We start from the raw sequence: 25,482 nt of genomic DNA, 5'->3' as shown, positions 1-25,482 counted from the left end.
CTTGTTATTCTACATTATTGCTGATCAAACTTCCTGTATTCATGTGTTTCTTGTGATGAAGGCATTTGTCAAATGAGACATTTAACCTGAGAGATGTAACCTAGAAAAAGAACTGGAGATATGTGAAAATAAGAGAAGGAAGATCTCCAAAATAAAAGGCACTAGTATGCCCAAGAAAACACAATTTGATGTTGAGTGAATTTAGGATAAAATTTATATTTGAATTTGGCTTTAAAGACATAAATTTTCAGTAGATAAGATTGTTGACAACACAATTTAAAGTACTGTGCAGAATTAGAGCAGTCCTTTCTTTTTCTGTCTGTGGCTAATGCTTAAGATGTTTGCAGCAGAGAGGTGCTGCTTTGGGGTTGGGTTTTTTTTCAGGTTTATATTTTCACTGATACATTTTAATATTGGAGGTGAATTCTGAAATGTACTCCTTTGACTTCTTTTCTCAGCTAAGAGAAGTTCTCCCACCAACAACCAGAGTGTGACTTGTGAATCCCCCAATCTGGACAGTGGACATACTGAGGTAAATTTTGTGCTAAGGTTAGACATGCTTGAATTAGGACCTGAGGGAGGGGGGAAATGAATATTGAAACAGCAGTTGCAGTTACTACCCTAAGGTTTTACATCTCCAGAAATTACAGTCCTTTCAAAGGCTCCCAGTTTTGCTTGCAATGTTATTGAGAACAGCTGTCAGAATCTACTTAGTCTGTATGGTAGGATGGGAGCCTAATCTGCTGTACTTTCTTGGGCAAGAGCCCAAGAAACCTTTGCCTGTACAACACCTAACACTAAGAAGCCACAGGCTTGGTAAGTTTCTCCATGGCACTGTCATGGTATTATAGATTGAGTAATAGTCATGTCTAAACCCATACTGCAGCAAGAAAACTAATATGGGAAAGAGAAATATAGTTGTTTATCTGTATCCTTCTTTTTTTTAAACTTACCCAAAGGGACTACAGGTGGTTTGTGAGACAACTCATCCAGATTCTGTACCTCCAAAGGCCACTGTTTCAGCTTGTCACCGTGGAAATTCCTTGGATGGAAGTTTATCCTCCCAGACCTCACACGAGAGGGGAACCACGCATCCCAGGTACAGACCCCTTCAGCAGAAAGTTTGGATGCTGTGACTCAATGAGGGAGGACACAGAAGTCCTTTTTTTAAAATCTGCTGTTTCCCATACACACCAAGTGTGCTGGATGTTTATCTCAAACTCGACTCAACTAATCTCTGTTCTGGGTGATGAACAAGGTGGTGACACAATATTCAGTACCACTTGCATTAAGAAATCTCTTGCTGGCCTTTTGGGACAGTTTCTTTGTTCTTTGCTAATATGTTGGTTTCTTATAATAAAAGATACTAACAAACAAAGAACCTGTAGGTTCAACCCAACTTAGCCAGACTCAGCCTCAGGCAGCTGTTATCTTTTCTAGCTTCCTCCTGATCAAATTTTATTTGCCTTTAACTAAAGATTTTTGCAGGCCTCTCTCTGTGACCTTCATTATATCTTTCCTGCATCCTGCTGCTTAGCTTGCTTTAAAGTATTGGCCCAAAGAAGCAGGCTAACAGAGAAGGGCAGCCACACAAACAGCTCCTCCCTGTGGAGCTCAGGCCATGGGTTTCCAGCATAGCACTGATAAATTAACTTCTTTTAACTTAAATTTGGACAGGTAAAATAGAACCAGATTTTTAGTAGAGCTGGATGTTTTTTAGAGCCATAAAATAAATGAAACAGTATTTTCAGCAAGTGAAGAGGGAAGGAAGCCTAGCTATATTTTTAGTTCTCCAGGGATTTAGGACTGTCACTTAAAGTCCTTCTGAAAATTTTTATCCTGTTACTTATCTGTTTTGGGAAATGTCATATCCGAAACACTACAATGTTATAAGATATTGCTTCATTACAGACACAGAAGAAATGTGGAACGGAGCAGGTTTCTGGATAAAGTATAGGAACAGCTCTAATTTCTCAAACAGGAGGAAAGGGCAAAATTATTCTCTAGAGTTCTGATCCCACCAGGAGGAGGCTTCCCTCAGGATTTTCTATCAAGCCTGCTGTTGGTCGTGACTCTATTTAATTTGTATTAATGTGAGCCATTAAAACTGAAGTCAGGGACAGAACTGCCTTTCTGTGCTTGAACACTACTGCTCAGAGAGTGTGCAGCCCTGAAAAAATAAGCAGCCTTTTACGAAGACAGCATCAGGTGATCAATTTGTCAAGCTGAGTCTGGTGGTTGCTATGGGGATGAAGCCTTAGACAGGCTTGGAAGAGAGCATCATTATATCTCCTCATTTGCAGGAGTCATTGATCAGTTAAATCTGTACAGGAAGCTCTGGTTGCCAAGCAACAGACAACTGGGGAACAAATGTTGTTTACTTACTAACAGCCGCAGTATTCCTTTGTCCTTGGGCAGGGATTGAAGGAGGGCTGTCTTTTCCACTCTCCCTGCAGTCACAGGCAAGCAAGAGCTGATGATACCAGCACTTGGTTTCCTTCTAAATGAAGCACAGTTTAATTTCTGATTTTTCAGACATTTCTTGAGGAAATGGCTCCTTCCTCTTATCCTGGGTAATTATTCCTGCTCCACTCAGTGAAATTCTCCATTTACAGATGTTTAACACTGAAGCAGATAAAGCCATTGCCCTTTATGCAGATGCTGTTCTGAACAACCTGCCTGGGAAACAGACTTTGCAGGAAGGATATGTGTGACAAATATTGCATAAGGAGAACATGCCTTGCTCCAAGCTGTGTTGTGCCTTGGGTTTGCCTTAGTCATATGTAGGGGGCCCTGAAAGACACTTTAGACTCAGGCACAGATCTGGGTTCTAAAAGTGACCAGTGAGAAATGCATCATTATTTGCATTTGTTACTGAGTTGATGGGCTTTGTTTCCTTTGCTGGGGTGCTTTGAGTATCTTGGTTATTCTTACAGGTTTTACAGGTTGCATCTGTGTGGAACAATCTTGACTGTGACAAAAGCAGCCTCCACATCAGGTTTATAGGGAAAACATTATAGCATATTTCCTTTTATTTCCTATCTATTCCTTTTATTTTATTTCTTCTGCTTCCTAATTCAATTTTTCAGGTTTTTATAACAGCTCATTTTAAGGTCTTCAAACTTGTAACATTTTACCTTGAGGACAGCACTAGGGGAGAAGCTTTGGATCTATAGATTCCATATAGTGACATATGCTGACACAGATGGGCCGGTCTGCAGTCACCAAGTGGCTTCAATATTGACCTGTGGGACTGGCAGCAAATCAGCTCCTGCAGCTTTGTGTTCTAGATGCACACATTGCTCCAAGCTCAGCTTTGCCACCTGCCCCATTTCCAAGAGTGTAATGTGGAGCAGGATTCACATGAGTCCGAGTGGTTCACTGCATAATTCCTTCTCCTCTGCCAGTCCTGTATCTGCCTTGGATGCACAGGGCAGTTTTGTGGCCCTGGGCAAGGATCCAGTAATGCACTTCAGACACCCACTTCACTTTAAACCCTCTGAGGTTCTGCTGGGCAGTGTTGCTACTTGTTCCCTAAAGGACTGCAAGGCTGCTCAGAAGGTGGTGGTACACAGCTAGAGACAAAGGTGTCCTGCCAGTGCTCTTCTCTTTTTTTTTTTTTTTGGACTTGATACTCTAAATGTTATTTTTAAAAGTATAAATATTTGATGTTCTCGACACGATTCCCAAATCCCTGAGAATAAAATTCATGGAAGTGCGGTTGTTTTTATAGAATCCAGAAATCATAGAAATACTCAGTTCAGAGGTGTGGTTTTGTGGTTTGAAGAAAGAGTGAAAACAAATGTGTGCTTCCATGGGCAAAAACCCCCAGATCTTCTTCCTGCACACCCCTAGTATTTCATACCTTCTTTTCCCTTCTGATTCTCATTCCTCCAGATTCCTAAAGGAATTCTCTTCTGACAAATAGCCTCCTAACAGATAGTGTACAGAGGGGTGGGTCATGCTAGTTGTATTCTAATGGGAGAGAAGTGTAGTAAAAGAAAAACAATAAAAAAGTTGGGGCTTGCTTTTTTTTTTTCCCCAATCAAATTGGCTCCAAATGCAGATAATAAGGCTTTTGAAATCTGGAATCTCTGAACTCTGAAGTTTCATTTCTGAGGCTTGCTATAGACACCTTGCTTTTGAATGCACTAGGTTCTACAATACTTAAGAAATTCTGGACTAAAATTTGTCAGGAAATTACATCACCTGATAAGCAGGAAAATATGGTTCTTTTTTCTAGCACACCTGGGCAAGAAGCTTCCATAGCAGTAACTTTACTAAGCCAATATAATTGGCTTAAGGAGTTAATAAAATTACCTGCTCTGTCTGCTCCTTCTTAAGGAAGGCCTGATGTGTACAAATGTAAAAAATTCCTAAATATCTTTATTTAGATATTTATAATATATAAACAAATGTAAAGCATTCCTAAATATATTTTACTAGGATCTGAACAGTAGGTACTCAAGGGCTGTCTGTTTCCAGCTTAACAAATTACTCAGAGTGCTGGAGGCTTATCTTTAGACCACTGTTTAAGAAAGCAACTCTTTCCAAGAAAACAACTTGCTTGAGTCCTCTAGGGAGCTGAAAGGTAAATACCCACCTCGGGATCTTTAGTAATGCTTTCCTCAGCCAGGGCCTTAGTCCCAAAGGACCAGTGTCAAATGCCTCTGTAAGCTAAAGCACTCATGGCTGTGTTGCTCCCCCTGGGGATTTCTGCAGAATGCAGAAGAATGAGAGTGGCCTACAGCTCTTGCTGAGTGGCTAAATTTTAGCTCTTTTAGTAGAGCTTTTTGGTCTTTTAGGGCAATCCATCCTATGTGCTAGGACAGGACTCTTTTTCCAGCTATCAGAGAAAAATTTGTGGTATCGAGTGACCCCTTAAGAACACAAACCTGACAGATCATTGTTGAGTGGCTCTTTATTCAGAGGCCTGACCATTTAAGAAGGACTAAGGACCCTGACAACTAACATTTCTACTCTTGCTTTTTGCAACAGGGTGTCCTTAGTGATCCCACCATGCCAGAAGTCTCGCTATGCCACGTACTTTGATGTGGCGGTGCTGCGCTGCCTGCTGCAGCCACACTGGTCTGAGGAGGGCACGCAGTGGTCACTGATGTACTACCTGCAGAGGCTGAGGCACATGCTGCAGGAAAAGCCAGAGAAACCACCTGAACCAGAGATCCATCCCCTACCAAGACCTCGCAGCAGCTCCATGGTGGCTGCTGCACCTTCTCTGGTGAATACCCACAAGACTCAGGTAAGCAATTGCCATCATTGAGACCATAGCAACTGTTGTGGTGATGCTGGGAAGTGATGGCTGGAAAATTATTGAAAAAGTGCAGCTTTCGTTGGTTAAACAGCTTGAAGGTCAGATATGTGCTCCTATTCAGAAGAAGACCCTCAGAACAGTGAGGGTTTTGGAGGTACCATCTGATGCAGTGAGTCAAAGCTGCTGAAAATTTGAGTGTTGACAATTAATCTAGAATCATTATTTTTTAAATATGAGATTATACTAATGTAGTTGTCAGAAGAAATCAGGTTGCCTTTTCCTTATGATGTAATGTTCAGGACTTGCTGAGCTTCTTCAGTGTAACCTCCCAAAAGACAGATAAGAAATTCCATGTGGTACAACACTGCACGCTCCAGGCAAACACTTCAGTTAAAATATTGCAAACTGCAAACAGTGGCTGTAAGCAAATCCCTCCATGTTATTGTGCCGTTTCCTCTGCTGCTATTCTTCTTATGTTCTTATATATATTCTTGTGTGACTTTTAGCTTTATATATTGCCAACAAAACCTCAGTAGTCAAACTGTCCTAGTAAGTGTCAAGACTTTCTCTCTGTTGTGCTGGAAAAGGAATCGCAGATGCTAGACCTGAGTGTTAAACACCAAACTTAAAATTGTTTTTTCTTTTGGGTAGCTCACTGCTGTTCCAGGGATCAGATGAGGATGCTGCTGCAGTTTCAGTTAATCTTCTTATTGATTTGTGCTACTTTTAGGTTGTGCACTCCTTTCCTGCCATGAGGGCTTTCAACAGCAGATTCTGGTTTACTAAGTTGATGGAGCTGCCTAACAAAAATTAATACAGACTTTGTTTTTGCAATCCAATTATGTGGCATACCTCAAGTAAAAGGCTTTATCTTCTGTTAACATTACTGTCAGATGTCTGAGAGTCGGAACTCTCAGAATTTCTGGGTTTTTTTACTTAAAATCCTCCCTTCAGTATTATAGAGCTCTGGCAGTTTGTAACCTGTCATCTTATAAGAGATAAGCATGAAATACTTTTTCTCCTGAACAACCCAGATGATCATAACTCAGAAGACAAAAATAAACAATGTAAATATTAGTGCTGTTATTTTAAAATCTCAGGATTTTATATCCATTCTTATGATTTTTACAAGGGCTGGTTGTTACTTGTGGGTTTAAAACAGCAGTATTTTTTAATCTGCTTTATACTTTAGTGCCATTTCTATAAAATGTTGTGTTTCATCCCTGTAGAAGTTTGACATATCCCCATAAAGGCCAGGTGATATGAACTATTATTATTCAGTCTTAATCTGTCTTTGCATGGGGATTTTATAGATTGCTGTGCACGTACAGAAAATCCCCCTCAAGATCATCTGTTGGAGAGAGAATGGGAAGATATTGCTGTGGATGTTGTTGACTGTTTCCACACATACTGTCCCTTTGCTCATAGCAACCTGGTTGTTTTGCACAATTAGCTAATAGTGCAACAGGGAGTGCAGTCAGTGGCTCTTGGCACGGTGGCAGTATGAATGCAGCTGTGAATGCAGGGGAGCACGTCTTTCACACACTTGACTATTTCTTGCTGTTCTCTACCAGAAGATTCCTTTGCTTGGTTGATCTTCACTAACATTTTTTCTGTTAAATCCATTGGCATTTCCACTGAGTAGAAATTTCTAGCTGTTAATGTGAGGACTCTGCCCAGGGCACTCTTCCCCTTAGGGCTAGGTGTGATTATTTTTTATAATCTCTACATTAGCTCTGTGTATTTTTACTGTACTTCACCAAATTGGAATCGTGTTTAAAAAGGTTTCCAATTTGTTATGCAGAACAGCTGTGATGGAGGATGTGTCTCCCATGCAGCAAAAGTTTCAGCTCATGCCTCCCTTTACAACTCAGAGGACTGAAATCTGCAATGCACAGAAACACCTAAGCTCTGCTGCATCCCAGCCAACTGCAGGGACTTAACTAGTATTCTGAAATTCAGAATCTCACTGCTCAACTCTTTCTGCTGGTCAGAGGAGAGAATGCCACCTCTAGAGGGCTGAGATTTGTCATTTCTGTCTTTCAGAAAGACAGGCTGAGGGCAGAAGGAGAGCAGAGTGCCCTCTACTGAACTGTCAGAAATTAACCTCGAGGCTTTTACCATCATGGGACATTACGTGCTATGGGTAAATGGGCTGTCACAAATATTAACTATGATCAGAACTGTGATGGACATTTCTTGGAGCACTGTTATGATGAGTGAAGGATGCCTAATGATGTAGAAGTCTGATGTTTCTTTACTGAGTCAATAAAATTTTTACAAATCAAGTTTCTTGAAGGGACAGTGCTGGCTGTTAAGAGTTCAGTTTCAAAATACATGTTTAATGACATGCATGATTAGGAATATATTATCTCAGATCTTAAATAAAATGCTTCAAAAAGGATATCCATTGTCGTTACTCATAAATGTAAACAGACCTCAAAAAAATCATCCCAGAATCACATCTGGAATCAGAGTGGAACAGGACAAGAGTCTTTCATGCCACTAGATCACACTGACAGCAGTGCCTGAGTCTTTCTGTGGCAGCACAATGTGCTGTACTTTTTTCTGTGGTGACAGAGATTTTAGATGAGATAATTTCTTCTGGGAGTTTTTAAATTGTGTTTCTTCATTTGTTTTTCTTTAAATGTTGAAATAGTGTTTTATGTAATGAATCCAAGGTCCTTTTTCTCCACAGTGCTAATATGATAGCTCTTGGAAGTAGCTCTTTTTTTTAAAAGCTGATTGTCCTCTATTTCTCCTTGTGCTTACTGTCTTGTATTGGGAACTGCAGGACCTTACAATGAAATGTAATGAAGAAGAAAAGTCACTAAGCACAGAGGCATTTTCCAAGGTTTCACTGACCAACTTGCGTAGACCAGCAGTTCCAGATCTCTCAACAGACCTAGGGATGAACATCTTCAAAAAGGTGAGTGGAAGAAAATTGTACTTTAACTGTGATTCAGCATCTCAGTGTCCTGCTAAGTAGCAGCTGAAGGTCTGCTTGGACTATATATTCATGCTATATCTGAGACTGATATATCTTTTCACTGGCTGATACTCTCTATGTTATTACATAGATTTTTATATGCACATTCCAAACAGAAGACTGAAATCACTGTGAGGGTGGGGTACTCAATAAGGGATGAGTTTTAAGTGCTGGTGCTCATCATAGTTTCAGCTAATTCAGGGAGTTTTTCCGGTGTTTTTGCCTCATGGAGCTCTGGGTTTGCAGCCATCTAAGATAATTAGCAGAGTTTTGTGGATTCTAGAATGTCATAAAATTATACAAGGGCACCCATGCCAGCCTGGGCCCAGGCTGAGTTTCTTTAAATACTCATATGGTCTCAGCGTGCAGGTAGTTGCTCTGAATTAAATGGCCAAAATAAAAAGCTCAGATTGGGAGGTTACAGTTGGGCCATACACCCATGTAGCAGGAGGAGCCTTTCTTGCTCCTGAGGCTCGACTAGCTGCTGGCCTCTCCATTGCCTCACACCAGAGTGAGCTTCCTCTCTGTGGGTGTGTGTCCCACCTTTATTGGCCCCCTGGTAATAGGGGGCCTGCCCTAACCAGGCACAGGTGGACTCACACCCACTCTTTAGCAACTCGAGGCACCTGGTTTATCTTGTTTCTCTACACATCCGAGTTATCTTTTTCCCTTAAATGGTATTTTGTCATGCTTCAAATCTTCTGCCTGCTCTCCTTTGTGCTTTCTCTTCAGTTTAAGAGTCGCAAAGAAGACAGGGAACGTGAGCGAAAAGGCTCAATTCCTTTCCACCACACTGGGAAGAAACGGCAGCGAAGGATGGGGGTGCCCTTCCTTCTCCATGAGGATCACTTGGATGTCTCCCCCACTCGCAGCACGTTCTCCTTTGGCAGTTTCTCTGCAATTGGAGAGGACCGGCGTGGCATGGAGAGAGGAGGATGGCAGACCACCATATTAGGTGAGATACTGGTATCTCTGCCCCAGGTCCTGTGTCATTCCTGCCCTGAATATTCAGAGAACACAGAGGCTCTTTTTTTCTTCACTAATCCTGTTGTCACCGTATGTCCTTGCCACTGTTTGCAGCATTAGACACTTGTTTGTAGAAGTAGCAACTGGGCTGACAAAAGACTTCGAATGACTTATGCTTTTGTTCACTTTTTCTCTGAAAACTACCATCTTTACTAGAATAATAAGTACTGCAGCAACTTAGAGTCATGTCTGTAACACTTCAATACACTTACCCTAAGTGTCAGCAAGCATTGCACAACTGCAGCTTAAGATAGATTTAGGGAATGGCTGCATCCTCTTCTTTTAAAGAGAAATCTTTGGAGAGGCACCAGAGTTGTCATTAGGAGTATAGTACAAAATGTTCATTCTTCCTCAAATTGGTACACGATAGAGTATTGTCTTATACAGTGAGGCTTACACTGTCCTGATAGCACAAAGGGTGTTTAAATCTAAATATTGGCTGTTTCAGGCTTCCACATTCCATGAACAGTGTTCAGGCATTGCTTGTGTTTCACAAACTTACTCCTAGTATCTTAGGTTTTAATCCTGTCACCCTTTCTAAGAGGTGATGAGCAGCAAATTTTGCCTAATGCCATATCAGAGCCTTCTCATTTTCCTCAGCTTTAAAAAGCATCATTTGGTAAGCTCTCCATTGTAAACATGTCCCTCTTTGGGACAGTGAGCTTAGCCAAGAGCATTCTTAAGGATTCACATGTTTTCTGAATGGTTAGTACACAAACACCTGCAGATTTGTACAGGAATAACAAACTTAGTATCCAAGTCATCTTTCCCATATGTTCAATAGCTCAAGAAGTTTGTTAAATTTTGATCACATTGGTTCCACATTCTACTTCTGGTTTAACCTACGGTTCTTTCATTCTGATGTATCTTGGTGAAATGTGTTTCAGATCCTTTGCTTTAGTATTTCCCATCATAATATACCGATTTCTTTTGAGAAAGGGGAGAAGGAACCAAATTACTGTACTTGCACAAAAGAATGGAGTCTTTCAGAGCTGACCAAACTTATTTTCATGAAGCTGCTGGAGGGTGACCATGCGGCTGTCAGCTAAATCAGTATGTGCTGAGGGAAAAAGCCTTACTAAGATTTTGTACATTTGATCTTTATGTCAATGAACCCTCACGAGATATATCCCAGGATGGTGTTTGCTTCTGTTTCACAGGGTTCTGGAAGGCCTTGGCTTTTGCTGACGTCAATACTTCAATTTATAACCTCAGTTTCTGCTTCTTGCCTCCGGGATCTCAGAGAAGTCAATAAAATATTCTTATCTTCACTCCAGGAAAATTTACCAGGCGGGGGAGCTCTGACACAGCAACGGAGATGGAGAGCCTGAGCGCCAGGCATTCACACTCTCATCACACGCTCATGTCTGATCTTCCAGACCACTCAAACAGCCATGGGGAGAACACAGTCAAAGAAGGTAAACTAACACATCAGGAAGAAAACGTTTCACTGAAATATCAGCTCTGAGAAGCTGAGGAAGTTTTACTGTTGCCATGTATGAGTATATGACTAATTCTTTTTTTTCTTTTTTATTTTCCACCTTTCTTTAAAAGGTTTTTTGATCTCTGTAGAAAAATGTTCCAAACATTTCACGTTTACCAGGTGAAGTTTTTTTAAAAAAACAAAAACAAACAAACAAATAAACCAAGATAAAAATTACAGTGATCACCCGTGAGAAGGCACCCAGCACAGAAGTCTGAGCAGCAACTTGGTATTGCTAGCTTTAGTGGTTTTATGGCGAACCTTGTGGCATTTAATGCCTCTTCACAGTCCCCAGTGTCTAGATTGTGCTCAGAATCACAACTTTTTCTTAATTCCCCTGGTTCCAAATGGAAGATTGGCTTTTAAATTTACTTGAAATCTCCCTGGGGCCCCTCTATCACAGAAACAGCAATGCCAGTGTGACCATTATGGGAGAGCTTCTGGTGGAATGAAGTCTGCTACAGAAGGAAGAGTCTTTCTGTTGCAGCACAGCACCACCTTTGTCAAACAAGGTTAGGCAAGCAGAGGAAAGCTTTCAGCAGGGCTGTCTGCTGGCACTGCTCCTCTTGCACACAGTGAATTTGTTTTGTCCCTCACATGTGATGCTACTGTCAAAATCTGCCCATAGAGATTAGGCTTCACTTACAGGAATTGCAGCTTTAAACCTTGATGAGGGAGCAGGATATTCCACACCCCATGGAGCAGGGTCCTGTCTGTCTGTGTACAAGCTGTCAGGCAGCCAAGGAGGCTACAGCTGCACTCCCATAATATGTGCTGTAGCCTTGGAACTCTCAAAGATCCAAAGATCCATGCTCTTTAAGCACAGCAAATCAGAATAACCTGGGAGAGGATGGATTTGCATCAGCTCTAACCCAGCATGGGTTTGTCTCCTTTATCTCTGCTCTGCTTTTCCTGAGCAAAGCTCTTCTTTTGCATCAATTTCCCAACCTGCATTCATTCTATAGAACACTGCCCTAGCCTTCTAGACAAGCACATTCTTAAATTGCAATATGCAATTGAAATATGCAATGTTTAGTTTTCCAGTTGTACTGCAGGTACAGTTGTGCAGCAACTATGTGAATAATGGGTCAAATCTTACTATTTCTAGTATCTAACTAGGGATAGTCTATGACTTTGAACCACTCTATAGTTAGAGAATAAGTACAAGAAAATATTTTGGTGAAACAAAAATAGCTACCCTTGCATAATATACAAGAAGAAAAATTTCCTAATTCCATCTTTATTATCTTCACCATGCAAATTTCAGTGAATGCTATATTATATAAAACATTTTAGTCACACTTGCCAGCAAGTAATCCTATGATTACAAGCAGCTAATTCCTGCCCTGATCATTGACCAAATCGTAGCCTAATTCAAGACACTGCTATCAGCTTTGGAATATTTCTCCAAGTGCAAGTTCAGTGCTTGCAGGCTTGAAAGGTCTGTGAGGTGATGTAGCCACCACTCTGGCAAGTTCTTATTTGCATAAAGTAACCAGCTGATCACAGAGTCATTGCTTGAAGAATCTTATTAGATGTATGTTATTTTGTTCAGTAGGACACATTAAATAGCCTTGGGCAGAGGTTTTGTTATTCCATAGCTCTGTTACCATATGTCTGGCAGAAGGTGATCCAATCAACACTGGGACACACAGGATCTTTCTACACTACAGGTTGTATAAACCTACTTAAGAAGCACTAAGTGAGGGAAATTCCTAATGTTGTGGCCTGGAATTCAGCATGAATTGTAAAACCATGGTGAATCCTTGGTAAAAACTGGCCTGTGTGGCCAAAATGCTGTTACTACCTGGGCTAATCAATTTAAAGTTAAACTTGGTCCCTTCTCGGAGAAGCTCTGTAAACTTAGATACCACATTGCCTTCCTCATCAGTCAGCTTTCTATTTTCTATTTTGAAGATAGTTTAGACTGTCATAAGTACTGTAAGGAACACAACTGCTTTTTTTTTTTTTTTTTTCACTTGCTGTGATGAAATATTTCTAACTGGTGTGACTTAGAAAGCTGTTTCAGACTGATGCTGCTGTTGCCCTACCTTCATTCCTGCTTCCAGCAGCAGAGTTTCCTCTTTCCAATGTGGTTTTTAAGACCAGGCACTGGGCTAATATGAAGAGCAAAGCTAGCCAAATTCTAGTCCCCTTTTGGGTTAGATCTAGGCTGGCCGAGCTCCCTCATCTACTTAATTGTGCAGCTGACTGAGGTTAACTTAAGATTCTATGGAACTGTACTGCTAGAGCAAGTTGTTCTAATTTACACTGGCTTAAAGGAAGAAATGAGTCCATGCTTTCATCCCTGTGCCCATGATAGGAATTAGGAACCTGTCCTGGTTTCTGGCATTACAAGGTACATTAAAAGCTACTCCCTTGTGAACAAGGACAGGCTCAGTTTGCCACTTTATAACCCTTGACATGGAAAGATACTTTTCCAAAATTCCATTTTCCTCCCTGCAGTGAGGTCCCAGATCTCCACCATCACCGTGGCCACCTTCAACACTACCCTGGCTTCATTCAATGTGGGCTACGCCGATTTCTTCAGTGAGCACATGAGGAAGCTTTGCAACCAGGTGCCTATCCCTGAGATGCCCCATGAGCCACTTGCATGTGCCAACCTCCCACGAAGCCTGACAGACTCCTGCATCAATTACAGTTGCTTGGAGGATACGGATCACATTGATGGAACCAACAACTTTGTCCACAAGAATGGCATGCTGGATCTCTCGGTAATTGGCAAGGAATGAGGAAAGCCAGGTCCCTCTTCTGTCAATATAGCTGTACTGTTGAGATCAGGGTTTTGATGGGCTTTTCCTCCACCTCTTTAGCTGACTTCTCTCAGCAGTACATAAAGGTCAGTCAGATATATTTGTGCATATCATAAAAGATTTCTCTGAGATACTGCAACTCCTGTTACTCCTTGCAAGGAGCACATGTGCATGTGGAATGCACACACCAAATCTTAAGTGATATTGGTTAATGCCTGTGTTCCTGGGGCATGCACCAAGTTCCCTATAAAATAGTATAAAAAGCACCTTTCTTCTAATGGCACCTTAAAACTCACTTTTTCTGCAGTCCCCTTAATGACTTGACAGCTCCTGGCATACTGAAGCAGTGTTCCCAGACTCACAGCTGTCATCTCATGGTTTCCTTCTCTACCTGACTTTGCCCAGCCTGTAGTTTCTTGTGTTACACCTAGACTGTTGGCTTTTGGGGTTGAGGTTTGCGTCTACTTCATTCTGAGTTTGTACTCTTCCTGCTATAATGAGTTTCTCATCTGTGACTGGAATTTCCAGGCACTAGAGAGCACTATGAGGGAAAATAAGTCTGACTTTAAATATATTTGAATCTCCCAGGTGGTCCTGAAGGCTGTTTACTTGGTGCTGAACCATGACATCAGTTCCCGGATTTGTGATGTGGCTCTGAACATCGTGGAGTGTTTACTGCAGCTCGGTGTTGTGCCCTGTGTAGAGAAGGCTCGAAGAAAGAGTGAGAACAAAGAAAATGAGGCCCCTGAAAAGAGACCAAGTGAAGGATCCTTCCAGCTCAAAGGGGCTACTTCTGGAGGTTCAGCTTGTGGATTTGTGCCTCCCACAGTTAGTGGAGCTGGAGATGGAGGGGAAGAAGGAGGTGGTGGAGGTGGTGGAGGAGGCGGAGGTGGAAGTGATGGAGGAGGTGGAGGAGGAGGGCCATATGAGAAGAATGACAAAAAACAAGAAAAGGTTTGTCTTACTTCTCTTTATAGAAATACTGAATGTAGTGTAAGGCCTGATATAGCCTGAGTATACATGTCTATGCAACTGCTCTTCTGTTTTCCCTCCTTTTTTTTTTTTTTTTTGTTTGTTTGTTTTCAACACAATCCCAAAATAATTTTTCTTGCTCCTGGGGTTCCAATGCAGAAACAAAGTTGGAAATTCAAGGACTGTGACCACTCCAGTGAAGCAACTGCCAAAAGCAGAGTTTGTGAGCCTTGTATGGACATTTTCAACGTTTTTTTTAAGTGTCTAAAACTCTCAACCACAATTATTTTTTTCAGTGTTTTTGTTCCTATTGTATAAGGAAAAACAGAACCCAGTGTGAGCAGAGTTTTCCTTGATGGCCTATGATGGAAATCATGTATTTTTTAGTATTGCTATGACATTTCACCAAGAGGTGGTGTTTGTACCAGGCTGGTCAACCCTGAGGGCTATAGACACAGAGCACTATTCGTGAGTTTCTGCTGGAACACCTGGTTGGACCTTGGAGTGCCGTGCCCTAAAAGAGGTTCCTCTTGCAACAGGTGTTGCTAACACCTGAAGTTGCAATTCAGAGTAGCTTAAAATTAAGACATTGTAAAGAGAGACGTGTGTTTCTGCTCAGGCAAGCCAGCTCTCTGTTTTTCAGGCAGGACTTTTTGAAGTAAGTGCTGAATGGTATTCATAGCAGCATGTATCACAAGTTTCTGAGGAGAGCTGAAAGGAGTGCTTGAGAGAAGAAATGGACAGCAATTAGTTAAAAGAAAAATGCCAGCAAAATGCTAGTGGCTGTGCCAAGGTTCCACAATATCTTTTCCTCTGTGACTCTTAGGATGAAGGCCCGTCTATCAGCACCCATAGGCTGTCACTCACAATGCTGATTAAAATTGTGAAGTCCCTGGGCTGTGCCTATGGTTGTGGAGAAGGACACCGAGGGCTCTCTGGAGATCGCCTGAGACACCAGGTATTCCGGGAGAATGTAAGAGAACTAAAGCTCATTAAAGTACTTCTTGTACTTCTGACATCAGCTGCTGAGATTGCTGTCTGCCCCCTCTGTAGCTTTTTCTGTACTGGCAGTAAATGTGTTGGTCTTTGCCCCAGCTCAGAGACTGTGTTGCAGCCCAGCCGTAGCACATTTTCAGCTGTTGTGTTACCTCCCAGCCCCTGGGGCTTGCTGAGATAACACCTGAGACCCTGGGTGTTTCTGAGCACTCTAATGGGGGTGTGTGTCTGGAAAGGGGCAAATATATGGGAGAAAAATCCCCTGTCTGAGCTGGTGTAAGTGATTTTTTCACATAGACAGTACCCCAACACACTATGCTATTTACAGCAGGTGCAGCTATCTTGGGTTGCATGTGTGAATCCAGAAGTCTAAGGTGTCATGAGGTGCACCTTTCCTAATGGTGATTTTGACTGGTTGCTGCTGGGCTGCTCCATCAACTCCTGTTATTTGGAATGCACTGTGCTTGCAGGAATGTTAGAGTGCTGCAAGGAAGTAGAAGGCTCATGCCCTATTGTGTTAATTCCTGTCTTTTTTGGTTCTGCCCAAGCTGAAGCAGTGGAAAGTGCTCAGATATAGCCCAGGTGTCTGACTTCTTCTCAAAGAGTTGGACTCTCTGAGTCCCGTGTTCTGTCTAACAGAAGCCTTTGAAAAGCTTTCTCCAAAACATGCCTCCTCCTTCTGTGCTAAGAGCAGGGAGCATTTTTAATGACTGTATTGAGAATTTACATGGTGCCCAGTCACAGTGTGGGTGGGAGTCAGGTGATCCTCTCTGACTTTGGTTAGCATGAGCAATGCCAACAGGGCTCTAATTTGTTCTGGGGTCCAAGCTAGATGGCTCATATGTGGATTGGCTGCCTCTAGATTATGCAGCATTCTTCTGAGGAGACTGAATATTGAGGAAACTGCAGCAGTAACATTGATTTTGGACACAGTGGGACAAGGTAGGGTAAAAGAGTCCCAGTGGTAGCAGTAGAAAGGTTCTGCAGAGAACCATGGCTGAACACATATATATTAATCAAAATGTCAGTTAGGCTTTCATGTTGTATTGGAGGTGACCCTGCAAAAAAAATAGGTCTAATCATAACATTAAGCATAAACAAATAGGTCTCTTGGAGCCAAGGTTCTTATCAGACTTATTGAACTGAGGTCTTTATGGGAAGAGATTTTCTAACTTGTCAAAGTCTGCTGCATTTTCTGTGTGTTTGTCTGGCCAAACTGCTTTGCATGCACCATTTGTGTTGACTGCATGGACAATCACATGTCTGAGTTTACTGGAAAGTTAAATTAACAGAGTTCAGATTGCCCATAGAGATGATATTTTAGATTCACTAACTCCAGTCTGCCCGGTGTATGGATATTTTTGTGATAAGATGTTGATGATTAATAGCTTCTAGGTAAAAAGCTAATTTTTTGCGTATGAATTAGTCAGTGGGTGTAAGTGCATCAAATGGGTTGGGTCTGAACAGAGGCTGAAAATCAGATTCCTGAGGTTAAGAACCTGTTTCACTGAGGTATTAAGCCTTGACTGAGCTTGTACCTGCCTATTTCATTCATATTCAGTTAGATCTTACCTTGAGGAGAGGCCTTGAGGCATGGTTGGCAGTGATTTCACTAGCTCTTCCAGACAGTGGGGTCTGTACTAGTGCCTTTTAAGTGCCCTCAGCACTGTCTCCTTGTGCTGAAATTCTTGTTTTAGAGGTGAAACCTGTTTTATCTTACAGGACCTGAACCTTCTGTGGGCTCATAGGAGAGATTACTTTAGACAGCACAGCAGAGCTCTGGCTAAGCAATAGCAAAAAAGTACCCTGCTCCTATTAGCAAAACTGAAACATGTACTTTGTTGTGATGTGATTTAATGAATATCATTGCAGGCTCAGAGCTGCCTCACAAAGTTGTACAAACTTGATAAAATCCAGTTCCGGCAGACCATGAGGGATTATGTGAACAGGGATTCTCTCAATAATGTGGTGGATTTCCTGCATGCTTTACTGGGATTCTGCATGGAGCCAGTCACTGACAGTAAGTATAGCTGGCATCAGAAATTCTCATTTGAATATTTCCAGAATTGTACCATCAGAAATGAGCTATGCCTTTCCTTTTAAAAGCTGTGTATTACTATCTAGACTATCCTCAGCCAGTGTGGGTCAGGGGAGTTGGATGTTTTCTGATTTGAACCCCCAGTGATCTCATCTTGCATCACCCAGGGCACCTGAAAGCGAAGGCCTGTTGTTCATGGCTCTTCATAGAGAATATATTTGTTCACCTATTTCTCAGGCAGGAAGTTTTCTGCTTCATGAGGTGATCAGGCGTTAGCTGGAATGGCCTGGTTGATCCAGGGTTTATTCTGAATAGAGACACAATTGAGCATTAAAACCCTCTGTGGTACTTCAGATGAGGCAGTAAATAGCAAGAACAGATTGAATAAACAAGAGCACAAGCACGCAGATGTGCATGCCTGGGGTGACAGTGTCTGTGCATGTGTATTTCTCTATGTATATATGTTTAATTTTTAATTTAGAAAAATTATTCCAGGTGCTATTAGAATGAGCAAACACTTATGGTCGGTCACTGCATGAAACAACAGTTAAGAATGATTGTTCACAGCCTACCTCTGATCTCAGGCATTCCAGAGAAAGCATCAAGAATGTTATATAGCAGACTTCTGTAGAGAAGATCCCATGGGAAGATGCCCCAAGTAGTCATCAATTATTGACTGGCTTATGCTTTGAAGCATAGCATCTTATGCAGCTTTTGAAAATATTTTTTCTTGCCTAACAAAACTGGGTTGTTTCTTGTTATTCACATGAATGCATAATTCTTCTTTGACTCAGATTTCTAAGATTATGTCTCCTTGTGCACCTTCAAGAACCACATTCCTGTAGTTCAGAATATTTTCTTTTCATGGGTTGTAGTGAAATGAGGCAACCAGGTGCTACTAATTGCCAGGGAGTGGGCATGAGCTTGTTAAGCCCACCTGTGCCTGGTTAGGGCAGGCCCTAACTGGGCATGAGCAGGATTAGGGGGCCAATAAAAGGCGAGGCTTGAAGCACAGGCTCAGCTCAGTCCTGAGCAAGCCAGCAGAGAGATTGGCTGCTCTCGGAGCAATAGCACCGATCCAGGCTGGTCAACCCTGAGGGCTATAGACTCACTATTTGTGAGTTTCTGCTGGAACACCTGGTTGGACCTTGGAGCATTGTACCCTAAGAGAGGTTTGTCTTGCAACAATGGGTGTTGTCACTTTTCAGCTTAATCAAAAATCTTTTGTCCTTTAGGACAGTAAATAGAAAAACTGGAAGCATTGTTAAAATTCTATGCATTATTCTGCACATCTCTAAATGAGATGTGGATAGAAGGATGCCAGAGTGGTCCTGATCTTTTCAATCTTTTTTCATACTACAGCTCTTTCTGGGTAGATCTCATCCTTCTCATTTACTTTACCCTACCTTTCTACTTCAGTTTTATGGGATATAATTGCTAGAACTGAGCGTAGGATATTAGGTGTGGACTTGCCCTTGTCTCCTGTATCTGAATTCCCTTACATGTGTCTTTAAGCCCTGTTTTTTGAACTGTTCCTAACAAGGGGGATTACTTGTATTTGAATTTCACAGACAAGGCTGGATTTGGAAATAACTTCACCACAATGGACAACAAGTCTTCAGCCCAAAGTGTAGAAGGTATTATTGTGAGTGCCATGTTCAAGTCATTGATCACTCGCTGTGCTTCTACGACTCATGAACTGCACAGCCCAGAAAATCTGGTAAGCATCTAAGTTCATGTTAACAAATTTGGTTTTTCATTTGGGTGTCTCCAGTGAGGCTCTACAGTACATTCATTCGGTTTAGCCAAATCCCATGAGTGTAGCCAGCTATGTAGTCACAGCTCAAATATGACATGTGATGCCCTTCTTTCATGCCTACCTTGGAGCCTGGGGACTGAGACCCAGTACACTCTGAACTGACTTTTCCTCTCTGTTCAAGCTTCTGTGGGGGTTTATTGCAAGTGGATATGTAGCATAGGCTGGAGCAAGAGATTAATGAGCACGACCACAGCCAACATAAATAAGCTTGCAGAAAAGTTAAAGCCAATTTACTTGGTTAAGGACATAGCCCACCTGTGGTAGAATATGTGAGTTGCTGAATAGTGATTTGTTAGATCTTCTGAAGGTTTAGACAAACATTCAGTTTACTGAACACCTGGAAGAAAGTAAAGTGCTGCTGGTTGCTGCCTATGTCTCCTCAGAGCTGTCAGTAGAACGTAGAATCATAGAATTGGCTGGGTTGGAAGGGACCTCTGAGACCATCGAGTCCAACCCTTGAACCAGCCCATGGCACTGAGTGCCACATCCAGTCTTTTTTTAAATATCTCCAAGGATGGAGAATCCACTACTTCCCTGGGCAGCCCATTCCAATGTCTGATCACCCTCTCAGTAAAGAAATTCTTTCTAATATCCAACCTAAACCTTCCCTGGCACAACTTGAGACCATGCCCTCTTGTCTTGCTGAGAGTTGCCTGGGAAAAGAGACCAACCCCGCCCTGGCTCCAACCTCTTTCAAGTAGTTGTAGAGAGTGATGAGGTCTCCCCTGAGCCTCCTCTTCTCCAGGCTAAACAGCCCCAGCTCCCTTAGCCTCTCCTCACAGGACTTGTGCTCGAGTCCCTTCGCCAGCCCAGTTGCTCTCCTTTGGACCCACTCCAGGACCTCAATCTCCTTCCTAAACTGAGGGGCCCAGAACTGGACACAGGACTCGAGGTGTGGCCTCACCAGGGCTGAGTACAGGGGCAGAATCCCTTCCCTGGACCTGCTGGCCACGCTGTTCCTGATACAGGCCAGGACGCCATTGGCCTTCTTGGCCACCTGGGCACACTGCTGGCTCATGTTCAGCTTCCTGTCAATCCAGACTCCCAGGTCCCTTTCTGCCACTCTGTGCCCAGCCTGGAGCTCCCCATGGGGTTGTTGTGGCCAAAGTGCAGGACCCGGCACTTGGCCGTGTTGAACCTCATCCCATTGGAATCAACCCAACTCTCCAGTCTGTCCAGGTCCCTCTGCAGAGCCCTCCTGCCTTCCGGCTGATCCACACTCCCCCCAGCTTAGTGTCGTCTGAGAATTTGCTGATGGTGGACTCAATCCCTTCATCTAAATCATCAATGAAGATATTGAACAGAACTGGGCCCAACACTGATCCCTGGGGGACACCACTAGTGACTGGCTGCCAACTGGATGCAGCCCCATTCAGCACCACTCTCTGGGCCCGGCCCTCCAGCCAGTTCCTAACCCAGCACAGGGTGCTCCTGTCCAAGCCATGGGCTGATAGTTTTTTCAGAAGGATGCTGTGGGAGACGGTGTCAAAGGCCTTGCTGAAGTCCAGGTAGACCACATCCACAGCCTTCCCCTCACCCACCAGGCAGTCACCTGATCATAAAAGGAGATCAGGTTGGTCAGACAGGACCTGCCCTTCCTAAACCCGTGCTGACTGGGTCTGATGTGTGATTGCCATCCTGTAGGTGCTGTGTGATTGCCCCCAGGATGAGCTGCTCCGTAATCTTGCCAGGCACTGAGGTCAGGCTGATGGGCCTGTAGGTTACCGGGTTCTCCTTCCTGCCCTTTTAGTGGATTGGCTTGACATTAGCCAACTTCCAATCATCTGGGATGTCCCCAGTGAGCCAAGACTGTTAACAGATAACATGAACTCTCTCCTTCCACATTGGTGAAGAATCTAGCAGCTAATCTCAAACCACCTACTTTTTTATCAGAAATTGGTATTTTTAATGGAAGCAACCAAGAAGCCCTCTTGCACTTCATCCTTACACCAACGCTGTGGAGGACTGAAGTCCAGCTAAAGGGATATGAATCCTTGGTAAGGAAAAGGGAGAAGAAAAACACAGTAACATCTAAAACCACCAGAGCAGTCTATGTCCAAATTTTCTTGTTCCTATGGATATTCCTCCTTTGGAACGCTTCTCAGTGGAGATTGAATTAGTGGGATGCAGAAAAATATGCACTACTGTGGGACCAATGTTAGGATCACCAAGTTTAAATTTTCCTTATAAATCCATGTGCATTTCTGGACACTATTTTAGGTAGCGTGCAAGGTAAAATTTATCTTTGAGCATAGCAAAAAGCAAGTGTCTAGGAGGGAGAAGTCAAACGACTGACTTGTATATGGCTTAATGACTACATAAGCCACAGGACTACGTGTCTCTATGGAAAACATAACATAGTCTGCAGAATACATTTTAGGATTTCCTGTTGTTGAGTACTCTTTAAATTCAATCTTGTGTTCAATATCTTATAAAAAAAGAGCCTTAAACAGTGTATGCAGATCCAATTATTTGGGGTTTTTTTGTTGTTTTTTGTGGTTGTGTTGTTGTGGGATTTTTTTGTTGATTTTTTGTGCCATTCCTAGCTGGGAATATGCAGAGTAATCCAAGATCTTTCAGGAAAGTTCACAAATTAAAAAACAGGTCCTATAAACCTGTACCACCCCATTGCCCTCAGACACAGAGTTGATTTGTCACATCACAAATGTCTATGAATGTTCATAACTAAGATGAGCCTTGAGAACGGGAGTAGGTTGTGGAATGAGTGAGTCATTCCTCTCTCTTCCCATGAAGTAAAGATCTGAAATAATTAAGAAAAATCCCAAGACACCCACTGGTTTGGAAACAAAACATGCAATTTTTTACACTCTACTTTCACCTCAACCCCTTAATTCAGCTTTTCCATACTTTTTAATATTAGAGACTAGATAACTGGAATAAAACAGGCTTTAATTAGTCTTTGCAGCTCCCTTATTTTGCAGCAAAACAGCCACTGATATCTCTCTATCTGCTTTAGCCCAGTGCAAAACATATTCCATGGCAATAATGGTCTGCTTTTTCTGAGTGAATTAAATGGAGTTTCCAGCTTTTGAGCCCAGCCAGAGAACACAAACCCTGTACTTGGAGAGTATACCAGACAACAGCTAGGGAAAGTAATGGCCTGCTGAATTACCTTATAACAATTGATTCTCACTGCTTCTTCACAAACTGCAGACTGAATCATTTAATTTTCACAATGTTTTGTACTCAGGGCTTGTACTGCGATATCCGACAGCTGGTCCAGTTTATCAAGGAAGCTCATGGGAACGTCTTTCGGAGAGTGGCACTCAGTGCCCTCTTAGACAGTGCTGAAAAGTTAATACCAGGAAAAAAAACAGAGGCAACGGAGCAAGAGCCAAAACCTTCTGGGAGCAAAAGGCAAGTGTCTAGCAGGGAGAAGGCAAATGACTGACTTGCAAATGGCTTAATGACTACTTAAGCCACAGGACTACATGAACACAAAAGCAAAAATTTTAATGACTTGTGTGTTTTCTCTTGTTAGCATGTTTGTTCCTGATGTACAGATCTCTACTGTATCCAGCAGTCTCCTTAAAAATTTAATGAACTGAGACAGTAATAGATTTGTAGCAAAAAGTACTAACCCTCACATACAAGATGCCTAAGAGGCCATTGTGCAATGGAAACACTGGCAGCAGGAAAAGTTAGACATGAAAAAGTGCCAGTCCCAAAGCACTGTGTAGATTTAGCTTTTAATGTGCATCACATCCTTAGTGTTGCTTATCTGATGGGTAAACCCCAGTATGTGAAAAGCCCCAGAAGAAATCTAATTCTGACAGGCTTCTTTATATATGTATATATAAAGGTCTTGTCATTTTGTCTTGTGGCTTGTCATTTTAAAATGTTGGGAAAAAAGATTAAGAAAGCTGAAAAAATGAAAAACTTGGCTTTTAATCTAAGAGCTGATTCCTTTCTCGTGAATGATCTTTATAGAGTTAGTAGGTTGTTAACGAGAGGGTAGATGTCTAAAGGTGCTTTGTTGTTCAGCAGTGCTGGTTTCCATGTCTTGTAGCTAAGTGGTGACCATGGGATGGGCCTTGCATTTGCTTTAGCTGATGATTTGTACTGTCTGTATAGATCTGAGGTGGGAAGTGTCATCATTGACAAAAGCCAGGCATCAGCAGCCCCTGATGAATGTCGTAGTTACCTCTCAAGCCGCCCAATGCAAACTCCAGAACAGTAAGTAAATATTGGATTGTTGTTGCCAGCAGCTTCCTTCTAGGGTTGGTGCAAGCAGGCACAAGGCTTTGGCTGCTACAGCTTATACGTGGTGTCTGTTCAGGAGCTGCTGCTAACACCCAGGTAATGCCTATCTGCATTGGTGTCAACTGGACCCACTGATTTTCATGGGAAACTACCAGAGATTTTCAAATAATGGTGCAGTAGATTTGTGAATATAGAATGCCATCATAGCCATGCAGATAGTGTTAATTCCTCAGAGATGTCATAACATCTGTTCTCCAGGCTTTGTTTGTACTTCTGAGGGTTGATCCTTAATTTTCAACGTCCAAGTTGTTGCCAGATGTCATTAATCCTTTACTGCCTGTGAAGAGCCACCCCGTTTCTGGACTATCTTGGACATGTAGTCTCGAAAGATATTTGCATTTCCCTTATCAGCATAGGTACTCTACCAGTGTTCTTAATGAGTGAATCAACCTGCTACTAGGCATTGCATGTTTGAAGTTTCAGTTATTCAAAGAATACGTTTAATATAGAAATAAATGTAACCAATATCCTGACAATATTTAAATTCTACAAATGCCACTGGTCCCTGCATAACTTTGGACAGGTCATTAAACTTCTCTTTGCTTCTGAGTACCCACCTGTCTTTTGAAAGTGCTTTGACATGCAATGTAAAAAGATATTGCATTCATAATGCTCAGAGCTCTGTATTGCGTATTCTCCTGTATTAATCCAGCCTGCAAGGCTCACAGTTGCTGAGGCTGCAAGGCTAACACAACGCCCTTTCCTTCTCTGCCACAGCCATGGGAAACGTCAGAGTGTGACAAAATACGCTGTCCCCACTCCATTATGTCCATTAAGGACTGTAATTGCAGCATGTTCTCAAATGGCCACTATGACATGCTTGTAGAAAGCACCAGACCCATCATTATGGGTCATTTTGACCCGAATAATATTGTATGTTTTTGATGCCTAGAAACTAAAAATTGGAATAACCTGTTCAGTGCACAAGCTCCTCAGGGTAGAAAAAATGGTTATTTTGTCCTTTGAACCATATTGAGCATGTTGTCAAACTCGATTTCGCTGACAAGAGAAAGTTTGGAATTCAAAAGGAAGCAAAGTGAGAGGTCAGAGAGGGGGCTGCAGGAGAAAGGCCTCATTCCCCAGAGCATCCAAACTTCACTGAAATGCAGTTCAACTCTGCATCCTTTTTCTTCCAGTGATGAGCAAAACCAAGGAGCCGCTTTGGGACGCAAGGACTTCTGGCGAAAGATGTTCAAGTCACAGAGTGCAGCAAGTGACACCAGTAGCCAGTCTGAGCAGGACACATCTGAATGCACCACTGCTCACTCTGGGACCACCACAGACAGACGCTCCCGGTCCCGTTCCCGACGAATCTCCCTTCGAAAGAAACTCAAACTCCCCATAGGTAAATATATCTTTTCATATTCTACATACGTATTGCATGTGGAGAGAAACACAGATATATCTGTCTTAAGAAATGCTGCAACACAGTTCTTTATTGTCCCAAGGAAAGCTGGAAAATACTGCTCTCTCCATTTTACTGAGACAGAGAGAAGTAGAAGCTATTTGCCAAAGGTAATGGAGGATATCTATGGAAAACAGAATTCTGAATTGGTGTCTGTTAAGTAGTAGGTTCGTACCTTAAACTCACATGCGTTTTTCCTTGCTGTAGAAGAGAAATACTGCAAATAACATTTGATAGAAAATGAATATACCTTTTACACATCCCAAGACGCATCCTTGTGCAGTCATTATTGGATGTAACGTGAAAAGATAATCTTCCATTTTCTTTCTATTTTCCCATACCCTGCCTGGCATGGGCACTTTGTTACAATTGCTATTAATAGCTTGTGCTTGGAAGCATTTTCAGAATTGTCCTGAGTGACTTA

At 42.3% G+C, this 25,482-nt stretch overlaps 1 protein-coding gene across 3 annotated transcripts in view; it reads left to right on the top strand.

Moving 5' to 3' along the window:
- UNC80 (unc-80 homolog, NALCN channel complex subunit) overlaps positions 1 to 25,482 on the top strand; it is a 122,185-nt gene that overhangs the window by 12,171 nt on the left and 84,532 nt on the right. Inside the window, exons 6-19 of one of the 3 annotated variants that reach the window (XM_008504926.2) lie at positions 459 to 532; positions 960 to 1,099; positions 4,999 to 5,260; positions 8,067 to 8,201; positions 8,994 to 9,216; positions 10,565 to 10,705; positions 13,237 to 13,505; positions 14,133 to 14,498; positions 15,343 to 15,474; positions 17,385 to 17,532; positions 19,122 to 19,270; positions 22,581 to 22,747; positions 23,465 to 23,566; positions 24,790 to 25,002. In XM_008504926.2, coding sequence (XP_008503148.2) covers positions 459 to 532; positions 960 to 1,099; positions 4,999 to 5,260; positions 8,067 to 8,201; positions 8,994 to 9,216; positions 10,565 to 10,705; positions 13,237 to 13,505; positions 14,133 to 14,498; positions 15,343 to 15,474; positions 17,385 to 17,532; positions 19,122 to 19,270; positions 22,581 to 22,747; positions 23,465 to 23,566; positions 24,790 to 25,002 — 2,521 coding nt within the window. Of the gene's footprint in view, positions 1 to 458; positions 533 to 959; positions 1,100 to 4,998; positions 5,261 to 8,066; positions 8,202 to 8,993; positions 9,217 to 10,564; positions 10,706 to 13,236; positions 13,506 to 14,132; positions 14,499 to 15,342; positions 15,490 to 17,384; positions 17,533 to 19,121; positions 19,271 to 22,580; positions 22,748 to 23,464; positions 23,567 to 24,789; positions 25,003 to 25,482 lie in introns of all 3 variants that reach the window. The other 2 variants (XM_030454175.1, XM_008504925.2) reach the window with 2 other exon arrangements.

This window comes from Calypte anna, chromosome 7 (genome assembly GCF_003957555.1).
Source record: "Calypte anna isolate BGI_N300 chromosome 7, bCalAnn1_v1.p, whole genome shotgun sequence".
Taxonomy (NCBI): Eukaryota; Metazoa; Chordata; class Aves; order Apodiformes; family Trochilidae; genus Calypte; species Calypte anna.
Note: the sequence above shows the minus strand (reverse complement) of the source record. Positions and strands in the feature narration are given on the sequence as shown.